General features: G+C 29.6%; 1 protein-coding gene and 1 long non-coding RNA gene across 7 annotated transcripts; one reads left to right on the forward strand and one right to left on the reverse strand.

The window, feature by feature from the left end:
* Positions 1-1,326: 1,326 nt before the first annotated feature.
* LOC107605561 (endo-1,4-beta-xylanase 1) lies at positions 1,327-22,901 on the forward strand. Of its 6 annotated transcripts, none has more exons than XR_015886000.1 (9): positions 1,327-1,878; positions 2,089-2,211; positions 2,953-3,320; positions 3,410-3,566; positions 3,720-4,072; positions 4,398-4,575; positions 4,656-5,192; positions 5,760-7,044; positions 22,876-22,901. XR_015886000.1 is itself a non-coding variant. In XM_016307475.3 (8 exons), exons 2-8 carry the CDS (start codon positions 2,110-2,112, stop codon positions 6,873-6,875), a joined length of 2,811 nt encoding a protein of 936 aa, XP_016162961.1. In that variant the 5' UTR covers positions 1,327-1,878; positions 1,998-2,109; the 3' UTR covers positions 6,876-7,066. The 6 variants fall into 6 exon arrangements, 3 of the variants coding, with proteins under 3 accessions (XP_016162961.1, XP_088347540.1, XP_088347541.1); XR_015885999.1 differs by having other exon boundaries at positions 1,582-1,878; positions 1,998-2,211; XM_016307475.3 differs by lacking the exon at positions 22,876-22,901 and having other exon boundaries at positions 1,998-2,211; positions 5,760-7,066.
* Positions 10,231-11,970, reverse strand: LOC148563124 (uncharacterized). Its single transcript, XR_015886004.1, has 2 exons — positions 11,452-11,970; positions 10,231-10,594 (listed from the first exon to the last, which is right to left on the reverse strand). It is a non-coding gene; the product is annotated as an uncharacterized LOC148563124 (long non-coding RNA).
* Positions 22,902-26,654: the final 3,753 nt, after the last annotated feature.

Below are 26,654 nucleotides of genomic sequence, written 5' to 3' on the forward strand. Positions count from 1 at the left end.
TTATTAACTGAAATTTAACTAATTTGGTTTTATTTAATGTAAGTTTCATAGCAGGAGTAAGACTGTAAGAGTTTTTAACAGTGGTCTTGTATTCTTAGGGTTCATACTTATGATTTGTTTTCATGGGATCAAGACAAAGATCACTATAATCAATTTACTAGAATAATATTTACATGTAAAATCTTTTGGGTTTATAGTGAAAAGGGTCTCCACAACTTACGGTGTGGCTTAGTTCTGTCGTTAAAAATGTAAACGTTTTAAATTGTTTCTTAAAAAATAGTCAAATTGATTTTTTTTTATTTTACTTAATAACACGGCATAAAATTTTGTACCATCATATTTGCTCACATGAGATGCAATTTGAACCCTCAAAACATTTGTTTAAATATATGAGTGAATTAACTATTCAATTGTTTTAACGTATTATTATTAAACTGACAGAAAAATTTAGCCTATCAATGATAAATTGATAATATTTTGAATATTTTTAATAATAATCAAAAGAGAAAGTATGAGAAGCCAATGGAATATTTATACAATGTGTACAATGGAGGTTTAGGAAATATTAGAAATATAATTATTAGTGTTATCCTTTCCCATCAGCTGAAACTTTTGGGATGAGTGGTATCATGCATGGTATTAGAACGCTAGATCCGAAAAGTCAAGAGTTTGATCCTTGGTGATGAACACCAAAATCAATTTAAGCTTTTGAGAAGATGGTTATACTAGTTAGTATGGGGGATGTTCATTTTGTAACTCAATAGTCCATTGTACATATTGTACAAATAGTCAATTGTCTCCTAGCGGGATCCTAATCAAAATACTTAATCCCATTATTTTAATGAATTTATCTATTTTATATTTTAAGGATACATGTTAAATTTATAAATTAAAAATTTTTTTATTAACAATATAAAAAATTTAAGAGGCTGATTGGTTTGAGTGTTTTCATTAATATTTTGAAACGAAAAACATTTTCAAAAAAACATAACAAATTAAAAACGTTATTTTCATGTTTTTAGTATTTTCAATTTTAACTTTTGAAAACCTTTTCAATCCAAAATAGGTGTTTTTAGTTTTGAGATAAATGTTAAAGGATTTAGATTTTCTAAATTTTTGAATTTCATTCTAAAAAAGTGAGATCACACTTTACCCTCTAAAATAAAAATTCAAAATTTAGAAGATCCAAATTTAACATTTGAACCTCTCCTACTTCTTTCTATACTTTTTTTTCTCACGTCACATTCATCAGTGTACTTCTAGGCTAGTTCTTTTCCTCCCTTCTCTACCATGAGTTCTCAATGTCAACTCCTTCCTTCTTTACACGTTTTGTTGTTATGGTATTTATTATCTACCTCCAATTTATATATACATTCTTTTGAAAAGGTGAAGTATTTTTTCAATTCTTTTTTAATTTTATTTGATCCTTTTAGTTTTCTATTTTAGACTTGATTTTTTTTTATCAGCTCCAATTAGAATTAAATATGTATTTTGAATATTTTCAATAATAATCAAAATAGTTAATCCCATTATTTTAATTTTTATCTTTAAAGAAGATAAAAGTCAGAAACCAAACACATCAAAAGGAGTTTTACTCTTGGATTTTGTGTGCTGGAATTGTTATCTTCACTCTTCAGTTCCAGTTTGCAATGTTTCTGTACGTAGAAAATTGGAACAAACTATGTCATATACGTACAGACAGAAAAGCCATCTCCACCTAACACTACAACATCCTTACAATCAAAGTCTCTCTCAAATGGATCATACATTTTTGTGCAAAATTAAGGAACCAAACCATTATCCTTCCTTAACCCAAGATCCTTACTTAGCCTTCCATTCCAATTCAAGCATTACTAATCTGCAAGCCAAAGCAAAAAAGTAAGATAATCCATAATACCCTTTATTCTATTTGATTGATTTATTTTTCTGTGTTAGGGATTTTTTTTTAATGATGGGTCGTTGATGAAAATTTGTTATGAATTTCTTTGATCCTAAAGTTTGGACTTTGGATAGTGGTAATTGGGGAAGAAAATTTGTTTGGTTGGCCCCAATTTTCCGTAGTCTTCACTCTCAAATTTGGTGGCACAGTGGCTCAGTGGCAATATATAAATGAAGAGTTTGTGTGCTTGCTTCTTCACAAGCAGTGTCTTCAACTCTCACTCCCACTCTCACTGGAACCATAACCATTCTCATTCTCATTCTCAATCTCAGGTAACTTTGGCTGCATTTGGGGGTACTAATGTCATTTCATAGTTTTCACTTCTCCCTTAGCCTACTAGATTACAGAACTTGGATTAGTCGATTAGTTAATTCACTCGTCTGCATAAGCAAGTGGCGGAATTCGAATTCTGTCCTGTATATGCAGTAACTGATTGGCCAATAGTAAACCTTAAATGGAGCTTGACAAACTAGTCTTCGCCCCATCCAACTGGGATATTGTGATAATTCAGAAAAAGAAAAAAGAGCCTAATGAGTGGTGTGTCTTATAGTGTTGAAATTGATCAAAGATTCATTTCCCCTTAATAAGCTTTTTACTTTTGTTAATAAAAAGGGTCCTTTTGCATTAATCTCAATGAATTGTGCTCCGTTGCTGTTTTCTTGGTAGTGAAGAGTGCACAATTTTGTTGCCTCATAGTTGTTAAATTTTCAAGCTTCATTGCAGATTTTAGCTCATTGTATTTTCCCTCACTGAAGTAGATTGTAGGTTACTGCTACTTTGTTTTGTTGAGTTTCTTTTGTTACATTTGATGATATGTATAAATTATTATGTACAACTGTTTAGATACTTTAGTTTAGGATTGCTGTTTATGGAAGATCAGAGATGGGGGAAGTTCCTTCCTTCAAATTTGTTAAATATGCATTTGAAATCATTGCGTTTGGGTCAACCGAGCAGCGATTTTCTTCTTGGTATATAGCTCCAGCTGTCTCCTGATATATTGCTTTATGTGACAGATCATGGCGGGAAGCATCTCTGGTCCGAGTGGGGGCAATGCCGCTAACATTTTACTGAATCATGACTTCTCCGGAGGGTTGGATTCTTGGCATGTCAATTGCTGCGACGGCTATGTAGTTTCAGCTGAAGAAGTTTCCCAATTAGGAATATCAATGGAGACAGATGGTAATTGTGCTGTTATCACCAGCCGAAAAGAATGCTGGCAAGGTCTCGAGCAAGACATCACAAGCAGAGTTTCCATTGGCTCCACTTACATAGTTTCAGCTCTTGTTGGAATATCCGGCCTGTCTCAGGGATCTAATGATGTCCAAGCTACTCTGAAACTTGAATATCACGATTCGGCTACTAGTTACTTGTTCATTGGAAGGTACATAATTTTATAGTTTTGTTGTTTCACCTTCCTTGTTCAAGAGTTTCAGAGTAGAATGCTCTCTTTGTTTACCATTTTTTCCACAGAACTTCTGTTACAAGGGGAAACTGGAAAAAGCTGGAAGGGACATTTTCATTGTCAACTATGCCAAAACGAGTTGTATTTTATTTGGAAGGACCTGCTCCTGGAGTTGATATACTCATTCGCCCAGTAGAGATCGGCTGTTCAAATCCGAACAACAATGTATGTTGTTGTATATTGGAACTTAAGTGATACATGAGCATGGTTTTTGTTTCAACGGCTAACATGAAATTGCGGTATCTGCATTTCATTCTTTATCTATGTAATTGTTACTAACTTATGAATTTGTGATTTGTTTTTGTCTTCTTTCAAAAGATTGCAAGAACTGGATGTGTTTCTACTGGAGAAGATAATATCGTAATAAACCCGCAATTTGATGATGGCTTGAACAATTGGTCCGGAAGAGGCTGTAAGATTGCATTGCATGATTCCATGGGAGATGGGAAAATTCTACCTAAGTCTGGCAAGTTCTTTGCATCAGCGACTGAACGTACACAAAGCTGGAATGGAATTCAGCAGGATATCACCGGAAGAGTGCAGCGCAAGCTCGCCTACGAGGTCACTACTTCAGTTCGAATATTTGGAAACAATGTCACTACTGCTGATGTTCGCGCTACTTTGTATGTCCAAACATCAGATCTTCGAGACCAGTACATCGGCATTGCCAAGTTAGTCTCTATCTTATTTTTCTATACACGCCTAGTTTGGTAGCTTGAATAACAAGTTACCAAAACAGTGCGAAAGTTTAAAACCAGTCACAAATAGTTAAAATATGGAAATGAAAAGTTTTATGAAATTCATGAATCAAAATTTAGAATTAATTATCCTTTTCTATTACTATACGTTTTCCTAGTTATTATTCTTGATTCTTGATGACAAGAACAGAACAGAATTTGTTATAGTATGATTCAATAAAAGATATTGCGCAACAATGAGATTTGAGGCTCGCTTAATTTCTTTTCGAGTGCTGAACCAAGATAGTATGTTCTAAAGTGTGCAGGCAACAGACAAAGATTGGATTGATATGCAGGGAAAGTTCCTTCTAAATGGATCCCCATCAAAAGTGGTAATTTATTTAGAGGGTCCTCCGCCGGGTACTGACATTCTTGTTAATAGTTTGGTTGTAAAGCGTGCGCCTAAGACACCTCCATCAACACCACCGGACATAAAGGTTGAACTTTCTGGATGGTTCTTTCACGAATGATACACACTAATATTTTAAGAACTTTAATTGCATCTTGTTTTTTGCAGGGTGTTGCTTTTGGGGTTAATGTAATTGAGAACAGCAATCTGGCTGATGGCACTAATGGATGGTATCCCCTTGGTAACTGCACATTGAGTGTTAAAACCGGCTCGCCACATATAATGCCGCCGATGGCAAGAGACTCTCTAGGACCACATGAGCTTCTAAGTGGACGCTACATACTTGTAACAAACCGCACACAAACATGGATGGGTCCTGCTCAGACTATCACTGATAAATTGAAACTCTTTGTGACTTATCAAGTATCGGCTTGGGTTCGGCTTGGTTCAGGATCATCCGGGCCACAGAATGTGAATGTTGCCCTTGGTGTTGACAACCAGTGGGTCAATGGAGGACAAACTGAGGTATCCGATCAAAGATGGCATGAAATCGGTGGGTCGTTTAGAATCGAAAAGCAGCCATCAAAGGTTATGGTTTATGTCCAAGGTCCTGCTTCAGGTGTTGACTTAATGGTTGCTGGACTTCAAATTTTTCCTGTTGATAGACATGCAAGGTTTAAATATCTAAAGTCTCAAACAGACAAGGTAAGATCTAGGACCTGTTTGATTTCTATTTTCATTGTTGTTTTCTTTTATAACGTTTTCTGTTTCAAAATTTTGTGAAGAAAAAAGTGAAAGTAGAAATAGACATGTCATGTCATGAAACCACTTCTTCCAAAAATTTAAGCTGATAGGATGAGACACATGAACGGTTATAAACACATATCCTCAAGCAAGAGTTTTTTGTTTGGGTTTGCTTGAATTTTTGAATAGGCCTTCTTTTTCTCTTTTTATTTGTCTTATGCTATTTTTTTCTTTTTTGGGGGATAACAAGGATTGAACTCTAGACTTCTCTGTCGTAGAAGCTCTGATACCATGTCTTATCCTATTCTGTTTCCTTTGTGATTTTCCAAGTGATTTGTTTCATATAGCACCATTACTTCAGGTTTTAGAACCTGCATCAGATTTCTAAATTCTACGACTATTATGAACAAACAAAGATCAAAATTGAATGCTTCATATATATATATATAGATTTTAATCATATCCATTCTTTTATTGAGAAGACATGTAATTCAAAGTTTTGCTTTGTATCCTCTTGCTGCATTACAGATCCGAAAGCGTGATGTTACCCTGAAATTCTCCGGACTGGATGCAAGCAACTACTCGAAAACCTCAGTGCAAGTCAGACAAATTCAGAATAATTTTCCAGTTGGAACATGCATCAGCAGGATGAACATTGACAATGAGGATTTTGTAGACTTCTTTGTGAAACATTTTAACTGGGCTGTGTTTGGTAATGAGTTGAAATGGTACTGGACCGAGCCGCAACAGGGGAATTTCAACTACAAGGATGCAGATGATCTCTTAAACTTGTGTCAGAAGAACAAGATAGAAACTCGCGGCCATTGTATCTTCTGGGAAGTGGATGGAACCGTCCAGCAATGGATTAAAGCGCTGAACAAAACTGACCTCATGGCGGCCGTCCAGAACAGATTAAACGGCCTGCTTACTCGGTATAAAGGCAAGTTCAATCACTATGATGTTAACAATGAAATGCTGCATGGTTCATTTTACCAGGACAGGTTAGGTAAGGACATAAGGGCCAACATGTTTAAGACTGCGAATCAACTTGATCCGGCCGCTACCCTTTTCGTGAATGATTATCACGTGGAAGATGGATGTGACACCAGATCATGTCCGGAAAAATACATTGAACATATTCTTGATTTGCAAGAACAGGGGTCCCCTGTTGGTGGAATTGGAATTCAAGGCCATATAGATAGTCCGGTTGGGCCTATCGTTTGTTCATCCCTTGATAAACTGGGAATTCTTGGCTTACCTATATGGTTCACCGAGCTAGATGTGTCGTCGACTAACGAATATGTTAGAGCAGACGATTTGGAAGTTATGTTGAGGGAAGCCATGGCTCACCCGGCCGTCGAAGGCCTAATGCTGTGGGGATTTTGGGAGTTGTTCATGAGCCGGGACAACTCTCACTTGGTTAATGCAGAAGGTGAAATCAATGAAGCTGGAAAAAGGTTCCTTGCTCTTAAGCAAGAATGGCTTTCTCATAGCCATGGAAATGTTGATCAGCAAGGTCAATACAACTTTAGAGGCTTTCATGGAACATACAAGGTTGATATTGTCATTGATACAAAGAAAGTTTCCAAGACCTTTGTCCTTGACAAGGGTGACTCTCCAATGGTGGTTTCCATAGACTTCTAAGTTATAACCATTCTGCATTATTCAATTAACTATAATCTATGATCTTGAATTCTATGTCACTCATTCATATGGTTTGTTAAACAAATATTGTTGTCTTTATACATGCCTTGTTGTGTGATGTAATGATATTAATATTATGTATGTTTTCTGGAAAAATAAAATAAGATCAGTTCTTGATGGTTCTGATATTATTATAGTTGTTTTGAATTTCAGAATTTCTACTTTTCAAGTCATGGATATTTGCGTAGGTATTATTAGTTAGCGGTTTATGATGAAGTGATAGTTTTGATAACGTGAATACTTAAAATTGAAGGATAAAAGATACTAAACTTGCACTAAACAAATTTTTTTTCAATTTTTATGTGATAAATTTTAAAATAATTTATTATAAAATTACTAATTATGTGTTAAAAAAATTAATTGGAATATGTTATGCTAAACTATTATTTTGAAAATTACATCATACTTCTTTATAAAAAATTAACTTTAGGATATTAATTAACACAATAATGTGTATAATTATATATTATATATACAAATTTACCTATTAATATTCAATAGACGACATGTTTAAATATTAACAAATAAGATATAATGAATATAAATATTATAGTGATAATTAGTATTAAATTTCTAAAATTATTTTTAAATCAAACGAAAATATTATTCATACATAAAGTTATCTAATTCTTAAAAAAAAAAAGGCAAAACCTTAAAAAATAAATCCCACTTAAAAAATTAAAGACATTAATAATAAAATTCATATTTACCATATATCAACAAAAAATAAAAAACTTCTAAAGATAAAAAATTAAACTCTATAAATATTTCTTTTATTAATCAAATATAATTATGCAAACATAACAAATAAAAAAGACTTATATATTTATATAAAGACCCAAATAAACTAAGCTAAAATCTTAATTATAAGAGAAAATTCTCAAATTAAATACTTAACAAAAATTTCTAATAAATAAAATAGCATAAATATAAACTCTCATCCTAAATTTTAACATAATTTATGGACTTATATGTATATTTTAAAGACATTATCGATCACAAAAACGTATAGTAGCCATGTTCTTCCTTCATATGAACTTGTAGCAATGATGGAATTTCGAAGTATGTACCACATATATTGCAATGACTTGGATTATAAACAACTGGATTGTGAAACTTGCTCTTATGACTGCGTAACTTTTTTGAGGTAGAAAACTTTTTATCACATTGATCACACTCGTATTTCTCTTCTTGATCAGACATGATGAACAATGTTCAATATCCAAGTAAAAAATTATATAGAATAAAATATGTAAAACAAATAATAAGAATGTATTGAACAACTATTATAGTATCATGGGTATATATAGTGTGAATAAGAGAAGGTTATATGTTTTGGAACAAGTGTTACGCTTGGTTTTTTTAGTATTTGATTTAGTTTCTTTATTTAAAAGATATTTTGCAAAAATATAATATAAGGGCGTAAGAACAATGAGCATAAGATATAAATAAATGTAATCTAATAAAAAAGTTTGCAATATTAAAATTTAGAAATACTGCGCAAGAATTATTAGTTATGATGACACATAATTGATTGAGGGAAAAAACAACAATCAATCGAAACAAATGTTAAAAAGATCTGAAATGTTAAATTAGGAAAAAAATTATAATTAACCATATTAAATGCAAAGAATTTTATGACAAGCAAATAATTAAAAAAGGGAAAGATTATAGGAAAACAATAAAGTTTTTATATCTAAGATATAGTAATATATGTTATGTTATTAGAACGTATATCAGAGCGTATATTTAAATAAATTTAAACATGAATATGTATTTTAGTATAAAAATTACTTTGTATTTGGAATGTACATTCTTTTATAAGGATAATATATCTAGCAGCAGGAAAGAAAAAATTAAATATATTTTTAGTCCTTATTAATAATAAATATATGCCAATTTTAATTTATTTAAGTCTCTCCATATATTTTTTGAAAAATTTTCTCTTCATATCTTTTAGGAATATTTGAGTCTCTTTTTTTAAATATTCTATTTTTTTATTTTTTGTCTCTTGTTAATTTAACTTGTAGTATTTTCGAAGAGTAATTTTAAAATTCAGAACAGATGATGTTATTTGTGAGAATTTTGATCTTATATTTAAAATTCAGAAGTCTTTCTTCGACAATGGAATATTCAGTTTGATTGGATTTCGCATTAGCAAAATATGGGACGAAAAACAATGCTAAAAATGTATTATTAATCAGATAAATAATTTTCATATTAAGTAAATTTTATCAAATGATCCAATAGGTTACATGCTTTGGTATGCTTACAACAATAAAATTTAAATCTACTTAATTTAGACAATTTAAATCACTCACCGCTAAATCTTTTTTTGTTTTCTAAATATTTAGTTAATAACAAATTACTTTTGGTTGCTAGTTAATATAGTTTTCATTCTATTAATATAAACTATCCTCGTTGTATCAAGTATCATACATATAAAAAACACTATTGTTTTACTTTACTTTGTTTGTTGAATGATTATTATAAGGTAGTAGTTGTAGAAAAAATAAGAAGTAAAATATTATTTTGCTCCTTAATGTTTAGGTAAAATTTTATTTTGGTTCTTAATGTTTCAAGCGTTCTATTATTGTAACACTTTTTTTCATCGATTATTTTACTTATATACTGAAATCAAATGCTATTAGCTCTTTAATATGCAAATTGTCCTGATCGTTGATGGATCGATTTTACTTATATAATGAAATCGAATGCTATTAGCTCTTCAATATGCAAATTCCTCCATTCTGACAGATAAGATTCAAATCCACAATACTTACTTAAATGGATGAGTAAGCTAACTACTCGACTAACTCAAGTAGATTAGTATTTTGTCACACTTTGTTTGTTCACTTCTTTTGAGATTTTTTTTTTGTACTAAAGAGGCCCTAAGGCCGAACAAGAAACAAAATCAACGGAAAACCCCACTACAATCAGCCAAGATCAAGGTTTTGAGAACAAGACCAGTTATCAAATCGCTTTAGTCACTGATTTACTGATCTAATCGGTCTAACCTGTGGTTCAACCAGAAAAACCATTTTAGAATAGAATTGTAAATAAAATATAAATATGCAAGTATTAAGTTGAAGGTATAAAGTAGTATGAAGTTTTTTCAATGGAGTCGTGAATTACTCTCTTAGGATTTTTCTTTTTTTATATTAAATGCAAAATTGCCACATGAAAGCATGATACCAAGCAAGTACAATTCCTCATCCGTACACAAAATGTTAAAAGAAATATCTAACAAGAATAGGAAGAATATCAAATGAATTATCATAAATCCAACTAAAAAACTAAACATAGTACTCCGATAAATAAATTTGATAACGTTATTAATAACAAAGTTGGTAGTGGACTAGTGCTAGAAAGGTTTCAGCAAATGAAGGTGCATACAGGCTTTAAGAGACAATAGACTTGGATTTGTGCAGTAGCATTTTGTGATGAGTTGCTTTGAAGACCATTTGGTAAAACTAAGCTTTGAATAGATACAATACAAGCTTCACCAAATGCTCATAACACACAGAAAGACAGTTTCTCAAGTTGTCTTTCTCAAGATACATAAGTGCTCATCCTCTGAAAATAATCATCTGAATCGGTATAAGGCAGGAAAAAATGACCATAAATCTCTTTATCCAAGTCAAAATGAACAACCATATCTGAACTCAACAATCAGCACGAAACATTACAAAACATTAACCAATAATCACACTAAACCCGCAACCAGCAATTACAAAACAGCAACAAACATTAGTACATTATAAAACATTCCAAAACAGTGATGACACTAAACCTGCATAGTAAATAATCTCAAAGACAATGATCACCAATATCCAGCAAATAAACGATAAATATAGAACAACAATGTAGCAAATAAACAAGAACAAGACCTAAATAGAAAATCCAACAAATTAAGTTGCAGCAACCTAACAATTTGACAAATTAAAACAACAGCAGCCCAACAATTCAGCAAATTATCAACTTAACAAATTCAAGAAAAGAAAATCACAACAAAAACAAAAAAAAATTAAAAGTAATAGAAGAACACAAGAACAATTAGCAAATTAACAAGTTCACAATAACAGTTAAAATTTAGCAGAAGAACACTAATGCAAGTGGAATCATCATGCTAATATGTTTTCTGCAAAGATGCTATTTGTGCACCTAAAATTTCCTAATTACTATGATCCAATTATTCTAATTTCACATGCAATCAACTTACTGAGTTTCTAAAAGCAAGAAATTATAAAACTAACCAGAAATATGGTTAAAGCATTTCATCAAACATGTTGAGTGCGGTAAAATTAAAACGAAATACGAGAATTCAAAGTTTAATTTCAATGTGATAGAAAAGAGAACATAACTATTGTAACTTTAATTCAGTCTATGAAAAAATCCAAAACACTACCAAATCAAATAATTCCTTATTGTAATAGAAATCAGAAGTTGCAGGGTTTGAAGCAGAGTATTGGTGTTGTGTGAGTGTATTGTCTGGTGGCGGGTTTAGGGAACTCACGGCGGGGACAAAAGAGAGCAGTTCGACGGCTGAGTGGAGCGCGCGGGTTGGTCGCAGAGTTTGAAGCAGAGCAACGTGGCTTCTAGACGAACGCGAACTCGAACGGTGAACAGCGAGTGAACGCGAACGATAAACGCCAAGCGAACGTGAACGACGAAGAACGCGAACGTGAACGGCAAACAAACGGCGACGGAAGCGCGGCTGAGCAGACAAAGACGACGGACGCCGAGCTCGAGGAAGCAGCCGCGATCGGTGAGAGCGAACAGGGGTTGAAGACTTGGAGTACGAGGAAAGCTAGATGACGGATGGCGAACTTTGAGTGCAACGGACGGCGGCAGTATGCCACTCCTTGTGGCGGTGGTGTAGGCTTACAGTGCTAGGGTTCTGTGGTTGGGTTTGTGTGATTTCTCTAACTGAAAGAAAGAACGGGAGAAAGAAACGAAGGAGCTTCCCCTTTTTGCTTAAACCGGCCGGTTCTCGTTCGCCGGTTTTACATGCCTGACCGGACTGTAAACGCTACCGATTTGGTCCGGTTTTCAAAACATTGGCCAAGATTTTAATCGAGATTTTTCGGTTTTTGTTTTGGTCAGAGGACATTTTTGGTTTTAATTATTTTTGGTCAAGTTCCTTTTTTTTTTTCAATTAACTAAAGAAATTCTTTCAGAATTAATGGGCCATGGATAAGACCAAACTTGTATGAAGTAGGGTTAGGTTAGCATTAAACTTGAATAGAGGCATTTGTCCCAAAAAGGCAAAACTTGAATAGAGGCAAATAAGATACAATATACTACCCATGGCTAAAAAAAATGATACAATATACTATATTACTATATAATTCTAAAAAAAGGCAAAACCTTAAAAAATAAAATTCCACTTAACTAATTCAAAGACATTACAAGTAAAAATTTATATTGATCATACATCAACAAGAGCTAAAAAACACTTATAAAGATTAAAACTTAAACTCAAACTTTTTTTTATTGATCAAATATAATCTTGCAAGTTTAACAAATAAAAAAAAAAATACATCCGTACATAATAAGAATCCATATAAGATAAGCTAAAATTCTAAAATCCTAATTAATTAGATAATAATTTCAAACTATATTGTAAAAGAAAGTTCATAACAAAATAATAAATAAAATATTATAAATATTAACTCTTGTCCTAAACTCTAACATAACTTGTAGACTTATATGTATATTTCAAAGACTTTATCGATCACAAAAGTATATAGGAAATTAGTAGCCATGTTCTTCATTCATATGAACTTGTAACAATGATGGAATGTCGAAGTATTTGCCACATATATTACAGTGACTTGGATTATAAATAACTGGATTGTGAGATTTGCTCTTGTGGCTACGCAAATTCTTTGGGGTAGAAAATTTTTCATCACATTGGTCACACTTGTATTTCTTCTCTTGATCAGACATGATGAATAATATTCAATATTCAAGTAAGAAAAGTATGTAGAAGAAAATTGTAAAGCAAATAATAAGAATGCATTGGACAACTATTATGGTATAGTAGATATATATAGTGGAGAGTAGAAAAATTTTGTATATTTTAAAATAAATATTATGCTTAGTTTTTTAGGATTCGATTCAGTTTCCATTTGAAATATATTCTACAAAAATATAATATACATACGTAAGAACAATGAAGATATATAAGACATAAATAAATATATCTAGTAAAAATTTTGTAATATTAAAACTTAGAAATACCAAGTAAGAATTATTAGGTATGATGATATTTGATTGATGATTGAGGGGAAAAAAATAACAGCAATCAAAATGAATGTTAAAAAGATTCGAATGTTAAATTATCAAATATATTAGAACAACTATGATGAATGCTGGCAAAGCAAACAATTTTAAAAAAATGGGAAAATCATACAAAAAATAAGAAAGTTTTCATACCTAAGATATAATAATATATTTCTTTATTCGGAACGTATATCAAAGAGTATATTTAAAGAAAATTGAACTTGATTATATTTATTTTAGGATAAAATTTAATTCGCATATATATATATATATATGGACTGTAGATTGTATTTCTTTAATAAGGATAATATGTATATCTACCAAAATATGGAAAGAAATATTCTTTTGGTATATTATCAGATGATCAATAAGTTACATCGTTTTTGGTATGCTCACAACAATAAAATTTAAATCTACTTAATTTAGACAATTTAAATCTCTGCTAAATTTGTTTTCATTTTCTAAATATTTAGTTAATAACAAATTACTTTTGGTTGCTAGTTAATATAGTTTTCATTCCATTAATATAAACTATCTTCATTGTATCAAATATCATACATATAAAAACACTATTGTTTGACTTTATTTTGTTTGTTGAATGATTATTATAAGGTAGTAGATGTAGAAAAAATAAAAGGTAAAGTATCATTTTAGTCTTTAATATTTAAGTAAAATTTTAATTTGGTTCTTAATATTTTAAGTCTTCTATTTTTGTTCTAAAATTTTTTAAACAGGTTAAATATGATCTTATCGTTAAATTTGACAATATTATAACACTTTTTCTCTTGATCATTGGTGGATCGATTTTACATATATAATGAAATCGAATACTATTAGCTCTTCAATATGCAAATTTTTCCATTCTTGACAGACAGAATTCAAATTCACAATACTTATTTAAATAGACGAGTGAGTTAATTATTCGACCAACTCAAGTTCGTTAGTATTTTGTCACACTTTTTTTTTCTTTTGGGGATAGGTATCACACTTTGTTTGTTCCCTTCTTTTGTGAATTTTTTTTTTCATTTTTTTTTGTACTAAAGAGGCCCTAAGGCCGACCAAGAAACAAAATCACCGGGAAACCCTACTACAATCAGCTAAGATCTTAATCGAAATTTTTCATTATTTTGTTTTGGTCAGAAGACATTTTTTGTTATTTTTGGTCAAAGATCTTTTTTCAATTAAGTAAAGAAATTCTTTCAGAATTATTGGGCCATGGATAAGACCAAACTTGTATGAAGTAGGGTTAGGTTAGCATTAACTTGAATAGAGGCATTTGTCCCAAAAAAAAAAAAAAACACACAAAACTTGAATAGAGGCAAATAAGATACTCTGACAAAAAAAAAAGATACAATATACTACCCATGGCGAAAAAAAAAAATAAAAACTATATAATTCTAAAAAAAGGCAAAACCTTAAAAAATAAAATTCCTATAATTAAACTCTAAAGATAAAAAATTAAACTCTATAAATATTTTTTTATTAATCAAATATAAATGTGCAAACATAATAAATAAAAAAGACAAATATATTTATATAAGGATCCGAATAAACTAAGCTAAAATCTTAATTATAAGAAAAAAATTTTAAATTAAATACTTAATAAAAACTTCTAATAAATAAAATAGTATAAATATTAACTCTCATCCTAAACTTTAACATAATTTATGGACTTATATGTATATTTCAAAGACATTATCGATCACAACGTATAATAGCTATATTCTTCCTTTATCTGAACTTGTAGCAATGATAGAATTTCAAAGTATGTACCATATATATTGTAGTGACTTAGATTATAAGTAATTGGATTATGAAACTTACTCTTATGACTGCATAAACTTTTTGAGGTAGAAAACTTTTTATCACATTGGTCACACTTGTATTTCTTCTCTTGATTAGACATGATAAACATAAGAAAATTATATAAAATAAAATATACAAAATAAATAATAAGAATCTATTGGACAACTATTATGGTGTGTGTATATATATATATATATATCATAATAAGTCAAGGGAGGAAGAAATTTACACAAATCTGCCAAACTAAAATCTGCTTCATGAATCAACCAAATCACGTTTATATGTAGTTCGAATCAGTTAAATTCAAACTGCATTTACACATAATTCGAATGATGTTAATTCGAATTATACTCAAACGCACACACCCACTAATTCGAATCAACCTGAATTACACACAGTAATTCGAACTCACACACGCTGCACATAGTAATTCGAATTTGCCAGATTCGAATTACTCATGATTTAATTCTGCCCATTCTTTTATTAAAAATTTAATAATTGATTAAAAAATTAATAATTTAAAAATAAAAAAAAAACTAACAAAATATTTAATTATGAGACTTCTTTAAAATATTAATGAGCTATCCATTCCAATTTCATACAATACTCTTTTGCCCATTTATAATAGCTCACGAATATTTTTTTAGAAAATTTTTTAATAGATTTATTTAAATTATACCACAAAAAATATTTTATTCTATACAAAATAATTTAAAAAAATAGCTTAAAAGATGTTAGGGGTACTATAAAAATTTGTAATGTCCTAATAACTTAGGACATTAAAGAAATACTCTACATCGTCAATAATAATTTAGAAATTAAAAAAATAGTTATAACCAGTATTTACCTAAATTACTAGAATATTACAAACTTTTATAGTGCTTCTAACATTTTTTAAGCCATTTTTTAAAAATTGTTTTGCATAAAAAAATGGCTTAAAATGGCTTAAAATGCCATTTATTCTATACAAAATAATTTTATAAAATGGCTTAAAAGATGTTAGGAGTACTATACAAATTTGTAATGTCCTAATAATTTAGGACATTAAAGAAATACTCTACATAGTCAATAATAATTTAAAAATAAAAAAAAAATAGTTATAACCAGTATTTAACTAAATTACTATAATATTACAAACTTTTATAGTACTTCTAACATTTTTTAAGTCCTTTTTTTTATCATTTTGCATAGAAAATGGCTTAAAATTGCTTAAAATGTCCTTTATTCTATACAAAATAATTTTTAAAAATGGCTTAAAAGATGTTAGGAATACTATAAAAATTTGTAATGTGAAATACTCTACATAGTCAATAATAATTTAGAAATTAAAAAAAAATATAGTTATAACCAGTATTTACCTAAATTACTAGAATATTACAAACTTTTATAGTACTCCTAATATTTTTTAAGTCATTTTTTTAAAATTATTTTGTACAGAATAAAGGGTATTTTAAGCCATTTTAAGCTATTTTCTATGCAAAACAATTTAAAAAAAAAGACTTAAAAAATGTTAGTAGTACTATAAAAGTTTGTAATATTATAGTAATTTAGGTAAATACTGGTTATAACTATTTTTTTTAATTTTTAAATTATTATTGACTATGTAGAGTATTTCTTTAATGTGCTAAGTTATTAGGACATTACAAATTTTTATAGTACTCCTAACATTTTTTAAGCCATTTTTTAAAATTATTTTGTATAGAATAAAATATTTTTTTTGTGGTATAATTTAAATAAATCTATTAAAAAATTTTATAAAAAAATATTCATGAGCTATTATAAATGGGCAAAAGAGTATTGTATGAAATTCGAATTGATAGCTCATTAATATTTTAAAAAGTCTCGTAATTAAATATTTTGTTAGTTTTTTTTAATGCATGAAATAAAATATATATTTTTAAATTTTTAAATTATTAATTTTTTAATCAATTATTAATTTTTTAATAAAAGAATTGGCAGAATTAAATCATGAGTAATTCGAATCTGGCCAATTCGAATTACTATGTGCAACCTGTGTGAGTGTAATTCGAATTACTGTGTGTAATTCGAATCAGGTTCATTCGAATTAGTGGTGTGTGCGTTTGAGTATAATTCGAATCAACATCGTTCGAATTATGTGTAAATGCAGTTCGAATTTAGCTTATTCGAACTACATATAAACGTAATTTGGTTGATTCATGAAGTATATTTTGGTTTGGCGGATTTGTGTAAATTTCTTCCTCCCTTGGCTTATCAACGTGAATTGCCCTATATATATATATATATTAGTATTTTTACCCGTAATAACATTACAGAAATATAAATTTAATAAAACTATGGTCTACTTTGTTTTTTTTTTTTTTTTGAAAGAAGGAGCTCAACACAAGAAGTGGAGCAAGTACAGAACAAAGACACAAAATAAAGGAACAAACCTAACTAACTGATCTAACCATAAAATCCTCTGTCATCTCCGGCATTGCTATCAACAACTAAAGGGGTCAGCACCTAACCACTCAGTGTAACTCTGAACAGCTAAGCTTATAACCTCCTGTGCTCCTTTTTCTTTATTCTGAAAAATTCTCCGGTTACATTCCAACCAAATGTTCCACATAATGGTACAAAAGCATACCATCCATCTCTTGCGCTCCTCCTTGTTAATTGAGAACTCAGTCCAGCTTTGGAAATGCTCCTTTACTGTACCCGGGTATATCCAATGCAAACTAACATGAGATATCCAAGCACACCAAACCTGCCAAAAAAAATTACAGCCAAGAAACAAGTGGTAATCATTCTCATCGCCCATTTTACACAAGACACAGAGAGAATCTTCTTGGTTAATAGCCCCAAACCGACGCAGTCTCTCCTTCGTATTGACCCTGCCAGTCAATCCAAACCAAACAAATAACTCCACTCTAGGAGGGACAAGCCCTTTCCAAATAGACCTAGTAAATCTGTAACTTGATATATCCTCTGGAGCCATATCTACCTGTAACACCTGTACAAATGAGTTAGTAGAAAAGACACCTTGCCTATCATATTTCTACACAACTCTATCCTCTCTCCCAAGTACAAGTTTGACTACTCTCAAAGTGTTGTGAAACTGGTTCACTAGATCCAACTCCCATTAGAACAGTTTTTGCCTCCATTGGAAGTTCCATATCTAAGTTAACCTATCCCAAAACCCACAATCCTCAATCACTGATCCTCTTTGGTTTGAAACACAGAAGAGCCTGAGAAACTGATCTTTTAAAGACCCTCCAATAATCCAAATATCCTCCCAAAATCGAGTACGTCTCCCATCCCCCACCTCCATAGCCAAACCAGTAATCATCTTCTGCCTAACTTCTTGATTTTTGAACTGTAGTTGACAAATGTCCTTCCATGGACCCCCGAATAGGTAATCTCTGCGAGGATAGAAGCTCGTTTGGATTCAAGTTATTACATGAGCAAACCACCTTCTTCCACAACGGACACTCTTTAAACAGAAGGGCTGTATTGCGTACTACAGCGTCTCCAACTCCCAATCCTCCTAACCTTTTAGGAGCATGTACCACTTCCCACTTCACCAAGGCCATACCAGGCCTTCCGTCCTCCCTACTCCATAAAAATCTTCTTTGTAAAGAAATCAGTTTCTCTGCAACTGCCTTTGTCATCTTATATAGACTCAAATAATAAACCAGAAGGCTATTCAACACAGATTTAATAAGCACCAACTTACCGGCTTTATTGAGCACCTTGGCTTTCCAGAGGCTGAGCTTCTCTTCCACTTTGTCTATTACTGGCTTCCACGTCTTAACCAATCTTGTGTTCGCGCCTAATGAGATGCCCAAATATTTAACTGGAAGGGAGTCTTGCTTGCAGCCTAACACATTACACATACGTCGTACCCACTGCTCGTCATAGTTGATAGAAATTAAACTCGACTTCTCAAAATTAATACTTAAACCTGACATCAACTCAAAGCACCGAAGCAGCCTCTTGTAGTTCTTAATGGTCTCATCTTCAGGAGGGCAGAACAAAATCGTATCATCCGCGAACTGAAGATGCGACAACTCTATATGATCTCTTCCAACCAACAGAGGTGATAATCGACCATTCCTAACTGCTTCTTCAAGCATTCTATGTAACACATCTACAACAAGTATAAAGAGGAACAGAGATAAAGGATCATCTTGTTGAAAGCTCTTTTCCATCTTGAACGGCTTAGAAGGCGAGCCGTTTATCAATACTGACATTGAGCACGAACTCACACACTTCATAACCCACGCCCTCCATCTCTATCCAAATCCCATCTTCTGCAACACTAGGTCAACGGATTTCCACTTTACTCTGTCATATGCTTTCTGGAAGTCTAACTTTATTATTGCCGCTTTCAACTTCCTCATTCTGATCCACTGTACCGTTTCACATGCAATAAGCGCCCCATCATGAATCTTCCGACCCTTGACAAAATAGAAAAATAGAGAATGAGAGAAAAAAGAGAGAAAGATAAAGATGAAGAATGAAAGTGAGAGTGAGAGTTTGTTAATTTTGGAAGAAACATTTTTATTTTAATTGTAAAAAAATATCAGATGACATATTTTGATTTTTCAAATTACTAATATAAAATATAAAATATAAATTATATATAGAGTAAAAAAAGTAGAGAGCAATAGAAAAATGGAGAGAGGTAGATGACAGAATTTAGGAAGAAAGTTTATTAATTTTGAAAAAAATATTTTCTCTCAATTTTAATAAGAGAGTGTAATGTGGCATATTTGATTATTAAATTAGATAGTAATATATGATACATAATATATGTATATTTCAATTTCAATTTCAATTTTAATATTTTAATTTTAATTTTAATATAATTAAAGAATGTCATGTTGCTCATTTTGATTGTCAAATTAGTAATTAATCATTGATATTGATAATGATATATAAAATAGATAGAGTGATTGAAGGAATGAGAGAAATAGAGAAAGGAAGAGAGAGGAGGGGGAGAACTTTTTAATTTTGGAGGAATGATTTGATTTCAATTGCAACGAGGGAGTGACGTGTGATACATTTTGGTTGTAAAATTAGTAAAGAGGAGGAAATAATTCTTCAATTTTGGAAGAAAGGATTTAATTTCAATTACAATGAAAGAGTGACATGTAGCATATTTTGATTGTAAAATTAGTAAGGAAAAGAGGAGAATTCCTCAATTTTGGAGGAAAAGATTTGATTCTAATTGTAATGAAAAAGTGACATACGACATATTTTGGCTCTAAAATTATATATATATATAGTGGAAAGTAGAAAAGTTAGTTTTATTTTTTTATTTTTAAATATTTTTTTAGTTGAAGTTTTTATGTTTCAATTAAATTAAATTTTAGATATTTTTTTAAATTTACTATCAATTATTAACTACTTTATTAATTGAAATGTCTATGTTGACACCAATACTTTTTCCATGGTATTTGTTTATGTTTTGTTTTTGAGGTCAACAGAAGTCAAATTCTAATTTTTTTTATAACAAAATTTTTAATATTATATTATAAAACTGCTTATACTAAAAATATTATATTAGATGAAGCATTTGTTTAGGTCCAAAATTGGAAGGTAAACAATACAATGAAGATTTTTGCTAAAAATAATGTGTGTGTGTGAGAGATGTAAAGAAGGGGGATATTTTTTATGTATTTTTTTGCATGATATCTAAGTTAAGAGTGTGATGATGGTTTAAAATATCTTATATTAGAGGCTTTCATGGAACATACAACTATACAAGGTTGATATTGTCAATGATACAAAGAAAGTTTCCAAGACCTTTGTCCTTGACAATGGTGACTTTCCAATAGCGGTTTCCATACACTTCTAAGTTATAACCATTCTCATTATTTAATTAAGGGTTAAGTACTGTTTTCGTCCTAAGGTCTGGGGTGAAAATCAAAATCGTTTCCAACTTTTTTTTGTTATTAAAATCATCCCCAACGTTACAAAATGTTATATAAAATCGTCTTTTTGTCCATAAATAAAATTTTTCGGACAATTTTGTCCTTAAACAAAAATTAAAAAGTCTCTCCACCTTCGTCACTACCTTCTGCATTATCCTCTGCATTATCATCACCATCACCATCGCTACACCATAACCACCAACAATCCAGCAACAATCACAAAATAAATCAACAAAAATTTTAAATTAAACAATTCAGCAATCATCAACCATAATTTCATATCCAAAATTTGCAACAACATAAATTAAAAAATTTAAAAAAGAACTCATATGTTCTTCAAAAATGAAAAAAAAAAAGAAAGAAGAAGAGAGAAAGAGAACAACGGAAGAAAATGGGAACAAGAACTCAAAATTGTAGTATCTCTTCCTTCCATTTTCTACTTCTGTCATTTACTCCCCACCCTCAACACTCCTTCCACCTCCATCACACCACTGCCTTGCCCCTTTCTTTTTCTACTACCAAAAAAATATCACAAGTCTAACTTTAGCTTTGCCCAAAATCAACAACAACAACAACAGAAACAAAGAAAAAGCGAATCAGAGAAAGATGATACAGAAGAAAGAAAATTAGAAAAAAAAAAAAGAACAAATTCAAATCCAAGAAATCAAGTAAAAGGAAGAAAGAAGGGAGCAAGAGTTGTTACTACTAGCAATTCCATTATTGGTCCAATAATTCCAATGTGCTTGTTGTTGTAAATGATGACCGCGCTGAATCCAACATTATTGTTCAAGATTGAATAAAAATTAAAGAAGAAAAAGTTGAAGAAGCATCGTTCCGATGTTCTTGCTGTTGTGGATGATGAACAGCATTGAATCCACCATTATTGTTCAAGATTGAAGAGAAATTGGAAATCCTAGTTTGCATTGGAGCCATAACTGAAGAAGAAGAAGAAGAAGAAGCAAGCGGTGATGGTGGGCCGATGAAGCTTGTTCAGAGCAGGGAAGAAAGTGAGGGGGATGGAGGAGGGGTTGGGGAGGGAAGAAAGTGAAGAGATACACGCGGCAGAGGGGGGTTCGGTTGGGTTAGGGGGATTTTTTTTTTAATATTATTTTTATTAATTATTAAGGGTAATTTGATAAAAAAAATTAAAATTGAAATAAAAAAAGACGATTTTATAATGTTTTGTAACGTTGGGGATGATTTTAATAACAAAAAAAGATCGGAGACGATTTTAATTTTCACCTCAGATCTTAGGGACAAAAACAGTACTTAACCCTTCAATTAACTATAACGTATGATCTTGAATTCTGTCATTCATTCATATGGTTTGTTAAATAAATATTATTGTCTTTATACATAACCTTATATGATGAAACATAAAGATGATGATGTTGTAATGATATTAATATTATGTAGAGTAAAGTATCGTTTTTGTCTTCAACGTTTGGGGTAAATTCTATTTGTGTCCTTAACGTTTAAATTGTCCTATTTGTATCCTTAACGTTTATAAAAGTGATTCAATGTTATCCTACTATCAATTATACTAACAAATCAAATTATATTTTTCAATTATTCTTACTTGGATGTATTCATTTTCAATTAGGTTTCACTTGGATGTGTTCGATTTTAATATTATACCCACTATTTGTGTTTAGATTCAATTATGTCCCTAAAAAAGTGAATTATGTAAATGTTGTAGGAATTAGTTTCAACATTTGATGAGCTATTTTTTGGAGCTATCCCAAACATTTGTATTCTAACTTCAAGAAGAGATTTTTAAAACTCAAAATAAAACGCTCATGATGTGTAATTGATGGCAGGATAACATTGAATCACTTTTACAAACGTTAAAGATACAAATAGAACGATTTAAACGTTAGGGACACAAATAAGATTTACCCCAAACGTTGAGGACAATATTTTCTGGAAAAATAAAATAAGACCAGTTCTTCATGGTTCTGATATTATGATAGTTGTTTCGAATTTTAAATTTTCTACTTTCAAGTCATAGATATTTGGGTAGGTATTATTAGTTAGCGGTTTAGGATGAAGTGATAGTTTTAGTCATGTGATAAAGATACTTAAAATTGAAGTATAAAAGATACTAAATTTGCACTAAACAATTTTTTTTTTCAATTTTTATGTGATAAATTTTAAAATAATTTTTATAAAATTACTAGTTATGTGTTAAAAAAAATAATTAGAATATATTATTCTAAGTTATTATTTTAAGAATTACATGATATTTTTTTATAAAGAATTAAATTTAGGATATTAATTAACACAATAGCTTGTATAGTTATATATTATATATATACAAAATTATCTATTAATATTCAATAGACGACATGGTTGAATATTAGCAAATAAGACATAATGAATATGAATATTGTGGTGATAATTAATATTAAAATTCTAAAATTACTTTTAAACTAAACAAAAATATTATTCATACATAAAGTTATCTGATTCTTAAAAAAAAAGGCAAACCCTTAAAAATAAATCTCATTTAAAAAATTAAAGATATTAATAATAAAATTTATGTTGACCATATATCAATAATAAATAAAAAACTTCTAAAGATGAAAAATTAAACTCTATAAATATTTATTTTATTAATCAAATAAAAATTGTGCAAACATAACAAATAAAAAAGACTCATATATTTATATATAAGGATCCGAATAAACTAAGTTAAAATCTTAATTATAAGAGAAAATTCTCAAATTAAATACTTAACAAAAACTCCTAATAAATAAAATAACATAAATATTAACTCTCATCTTAAACTCTAATATAATTCATGGACTTATACATTATCGATCACAAAAACGTATAATAGCCATGTTCTTCTTTCATATGAACTTGTAGCAATGATGGAATTTCGAAGTATGTACCACATATATTGCAATGACTTGGATTATAAATAACTGGATTGTGAAACTTGCTCTTATGACTGCGTAATTTTTTTGAAGTAGAAAACTTTTTATCACATTGATCACACTCGTATTTCTCTTCTTGATCAGACATGATGAACAATGTTCAATATCCAAGTAAAAGATTATATAGAATAAAATATGTAGAACAAATAATAAGAATGTATTGGACAACTATTATGTATATAGTATCATGGGTATATATAGTGTGAATAAGAGAAGGTTATAGGCTTTAGAATAAGTGTTACGCTTAGTTTTTTTAGTATTTGATTTAGTTTCTTTATTTAAAGGATATTTTGCAAAAATATAATATAAGTGTATAAGAACAATGAACATAAGATATAAATAAATGTAATCTAATAAAAAAGTTTGCAATATTAAAATTTAGAAATATTATGCAATAATTATTACTTATGATGACATATAATTGATTGAGGGAACAACAATCAATCGAAACGAATGTTAGAAAGATCTGAAAAATTAGTAAAATATATATATATATATATATAATTAACCATATTGAATGCAAAGAATGTTATGACAAGCAAATAATTTTAAAAGGGAAAGATTATAGGAAAATAAGAAAGTTTTTATATCTAAGATATAGTAATATATGTTATGTTTTTAGAACGTATATCAAAGCGTATATTTAAATAAATTTAAACATGAATATGTATTTTAGTATAAAAATTACTTTGTATATATTTTGAATGTACCTTCTTTTAAAAGGATAATATATCTCGCAGCAGGAAAAAAAATTAAATATGTTTTTAGTCCTTATTAATAATATATATATATATATATATATATGTCAATTTTAATTTATGTAAGTGTTTGCATATATTTTTGGAGAATTTTTTCTTCGTATCTTTTAGGAATATTTGAGTTTCTTTTTTTAAATATTCTATTTTTTTATTTTTTGTCTCTTGTCGTTAATTTAACTTGTAGTGTTTCCAAAGAGTAATTTTAAAATTAAGAACAAATGATGTTATTTGTGAAAATTTTGATCTTATATTTGAAAAAATAAAAGGTAAAGTATTATTTTGGTTTTTAATGTTTAGGTCAAATTTTATTTTGGTTCTTAATATTTTCATTATTCTATTTCTATTCCAAAAATTTTAAATAGGTTTAATGTGGTCTTATCATTAAATTTTACAATATTGTAACGCTTTTTTATCTGATCGTTGGTGGATCGATTATTTTACTTAGGTTTAATTACTCTATTAGTCTTTATAGTTTAACAAATTTTTAATTAGGTTCCTGTACTTTTTTGTCTTTTAATTGAGTCCTTACACTAATTTTTTTTAAATTGAGTCCCTACACTTTTTTTTCTTTTTATTTGAATTTCTGCACGTCCCTATAAAATTAAGCCAATTATTGCCAAGAAGGACCTAATTGAAAAAAAAATAGTGCAGGGACCAATTAAAAGGAAAAAAAGTATATGGACCTAATTACAATTTTGCGAAACTATAGGGATCAACAGAGTAATTAAACCTTTTACTTATATACTAAAATCAAATGTTATTAGCTTTTTAATATGCAAATTGTCCTGATCGTTGGTGGATCGATTTTACTTATATAATGAAATCGAATGCTACTAGCTCTTCAATATGCAAATTCCTCTATCCCGATAGATAGAATTTAAATCTGTAATACTTATTTAAGTGGATGAGTGAACTAACTGCTCGAACAAACTGAAGTTAGTTAGTATTTTGTCACATTTTGTTTGTTCACTTCTTTTGGAAAAAAAAATTTTCCGTTTCTTTTTTGTACTGAAGATGCCCTAAGGCCGAACAATAAACAAAATCAACGCAAAACCCCACTATAATCAGCCAAGATCTTAATCGAGATTTTTCGGTTTTTGTTTTGGTCCAGGGACATTTTTGGTTTTAATTATTTTTGGTCAAGTTCTTTTATTTTTCAATTAACTAAAGAAATTCTTTCAGAATTAACCAAACTTGTATGAAGTAGGGTTAGGTTAGCATTAAACTTGAACAGAGGCATTTGTCCCAAAAAGGCAAAACTTGAATAGAGGTAAATAAGATACAATATACTATATTACTATATAATTCTAAAAAAAAGGCAAAACCTTAAAAAATAAAATTCCACTTAAAAAATTCAAAGACATTACAAGTAAAAATTTATATTGATCATACATCAACAAGAGCTAAAAAATACTTATAAAGATTAAAACTGAAACTCAAATTTTATTTTTATTGATCAAATATAATTCTACAAGTTTAACAAATAAAAAAAGACATATCTATACATAATAAGAATCCATATAAAATAAGTTAAAATTCTAAAACCCTAATTAATAAGATAATAATTTTCAAACTATATTGTAAAAGAAAATTCATAACAAAGTAATAAATAAAATATTATAAATATTAACTATTGTCCTAAACTCTAATATAACTTATAGACTTATATGTATATTTCAAAGACTTTATCGATTACAAAAGTATATAGAAAATTCCATGTTCTTCATTCATATGAACTTGTAACAATGATGGAATGTCGAAGTATTTGCCACATATATTACAGTGACTTGGATTATAAATAACTGGATTATGAGATTTGCTCTTGTGGTTACGCAAATTTTTTGGGGTAGAAAATTTTTCATCACATTGGTCACACTTGTATTTCTTCTCTTGATCAGACATGATGAATAATATTCAATATTTAAGTAAAAAAGTATGTAGAAAAAAATTGTAAAGCAAAAAATAAGAATGCATTGGACAACTATTATGGTAGAGTAGATATATATAATGGAGAGTAAAAAATTT

This window comes from Arachis ipaensis, chromosome B6 (assembly GCF_059453495.1).
Source record: "Arachis ipaensis isolate K30076 ecotype BB chromosome B6, ASM5945349v1, whole genome shotgun sequence".
Classification (NCBI taxonomy): Eukaryota; Viridiplantae; Streptophyta; class Magnoliopsida; order Fabales; family Fabaceae; genus Arachis; species Arachis ipaensis.

Bases quoted from the DNA above. Each gene is read 5' to 3' on its own strand.
- LOC107605561 (XM_016307475.3), top strand. From the start codon at position 2,110: ATGAAGAGTTTGTGTGCTTGCTTCTTCACAAGCAGTGTCTTCAACTCT. The intron at 2,212-2,952 runs GTAACTTTGGCT...TTTATGTGACAG, and splicing joins ATTCTCATTCTCAATCTCAG to ATCATGGCGGGAAGCATCTC. The intron at 4,576-4,655 runs GTTGAACTTTCT...TGTTTTTTGCAG, and splicing joins CAACACCACCGGACATAAAG to GGTGTTGCTTTTGGGGTTAA.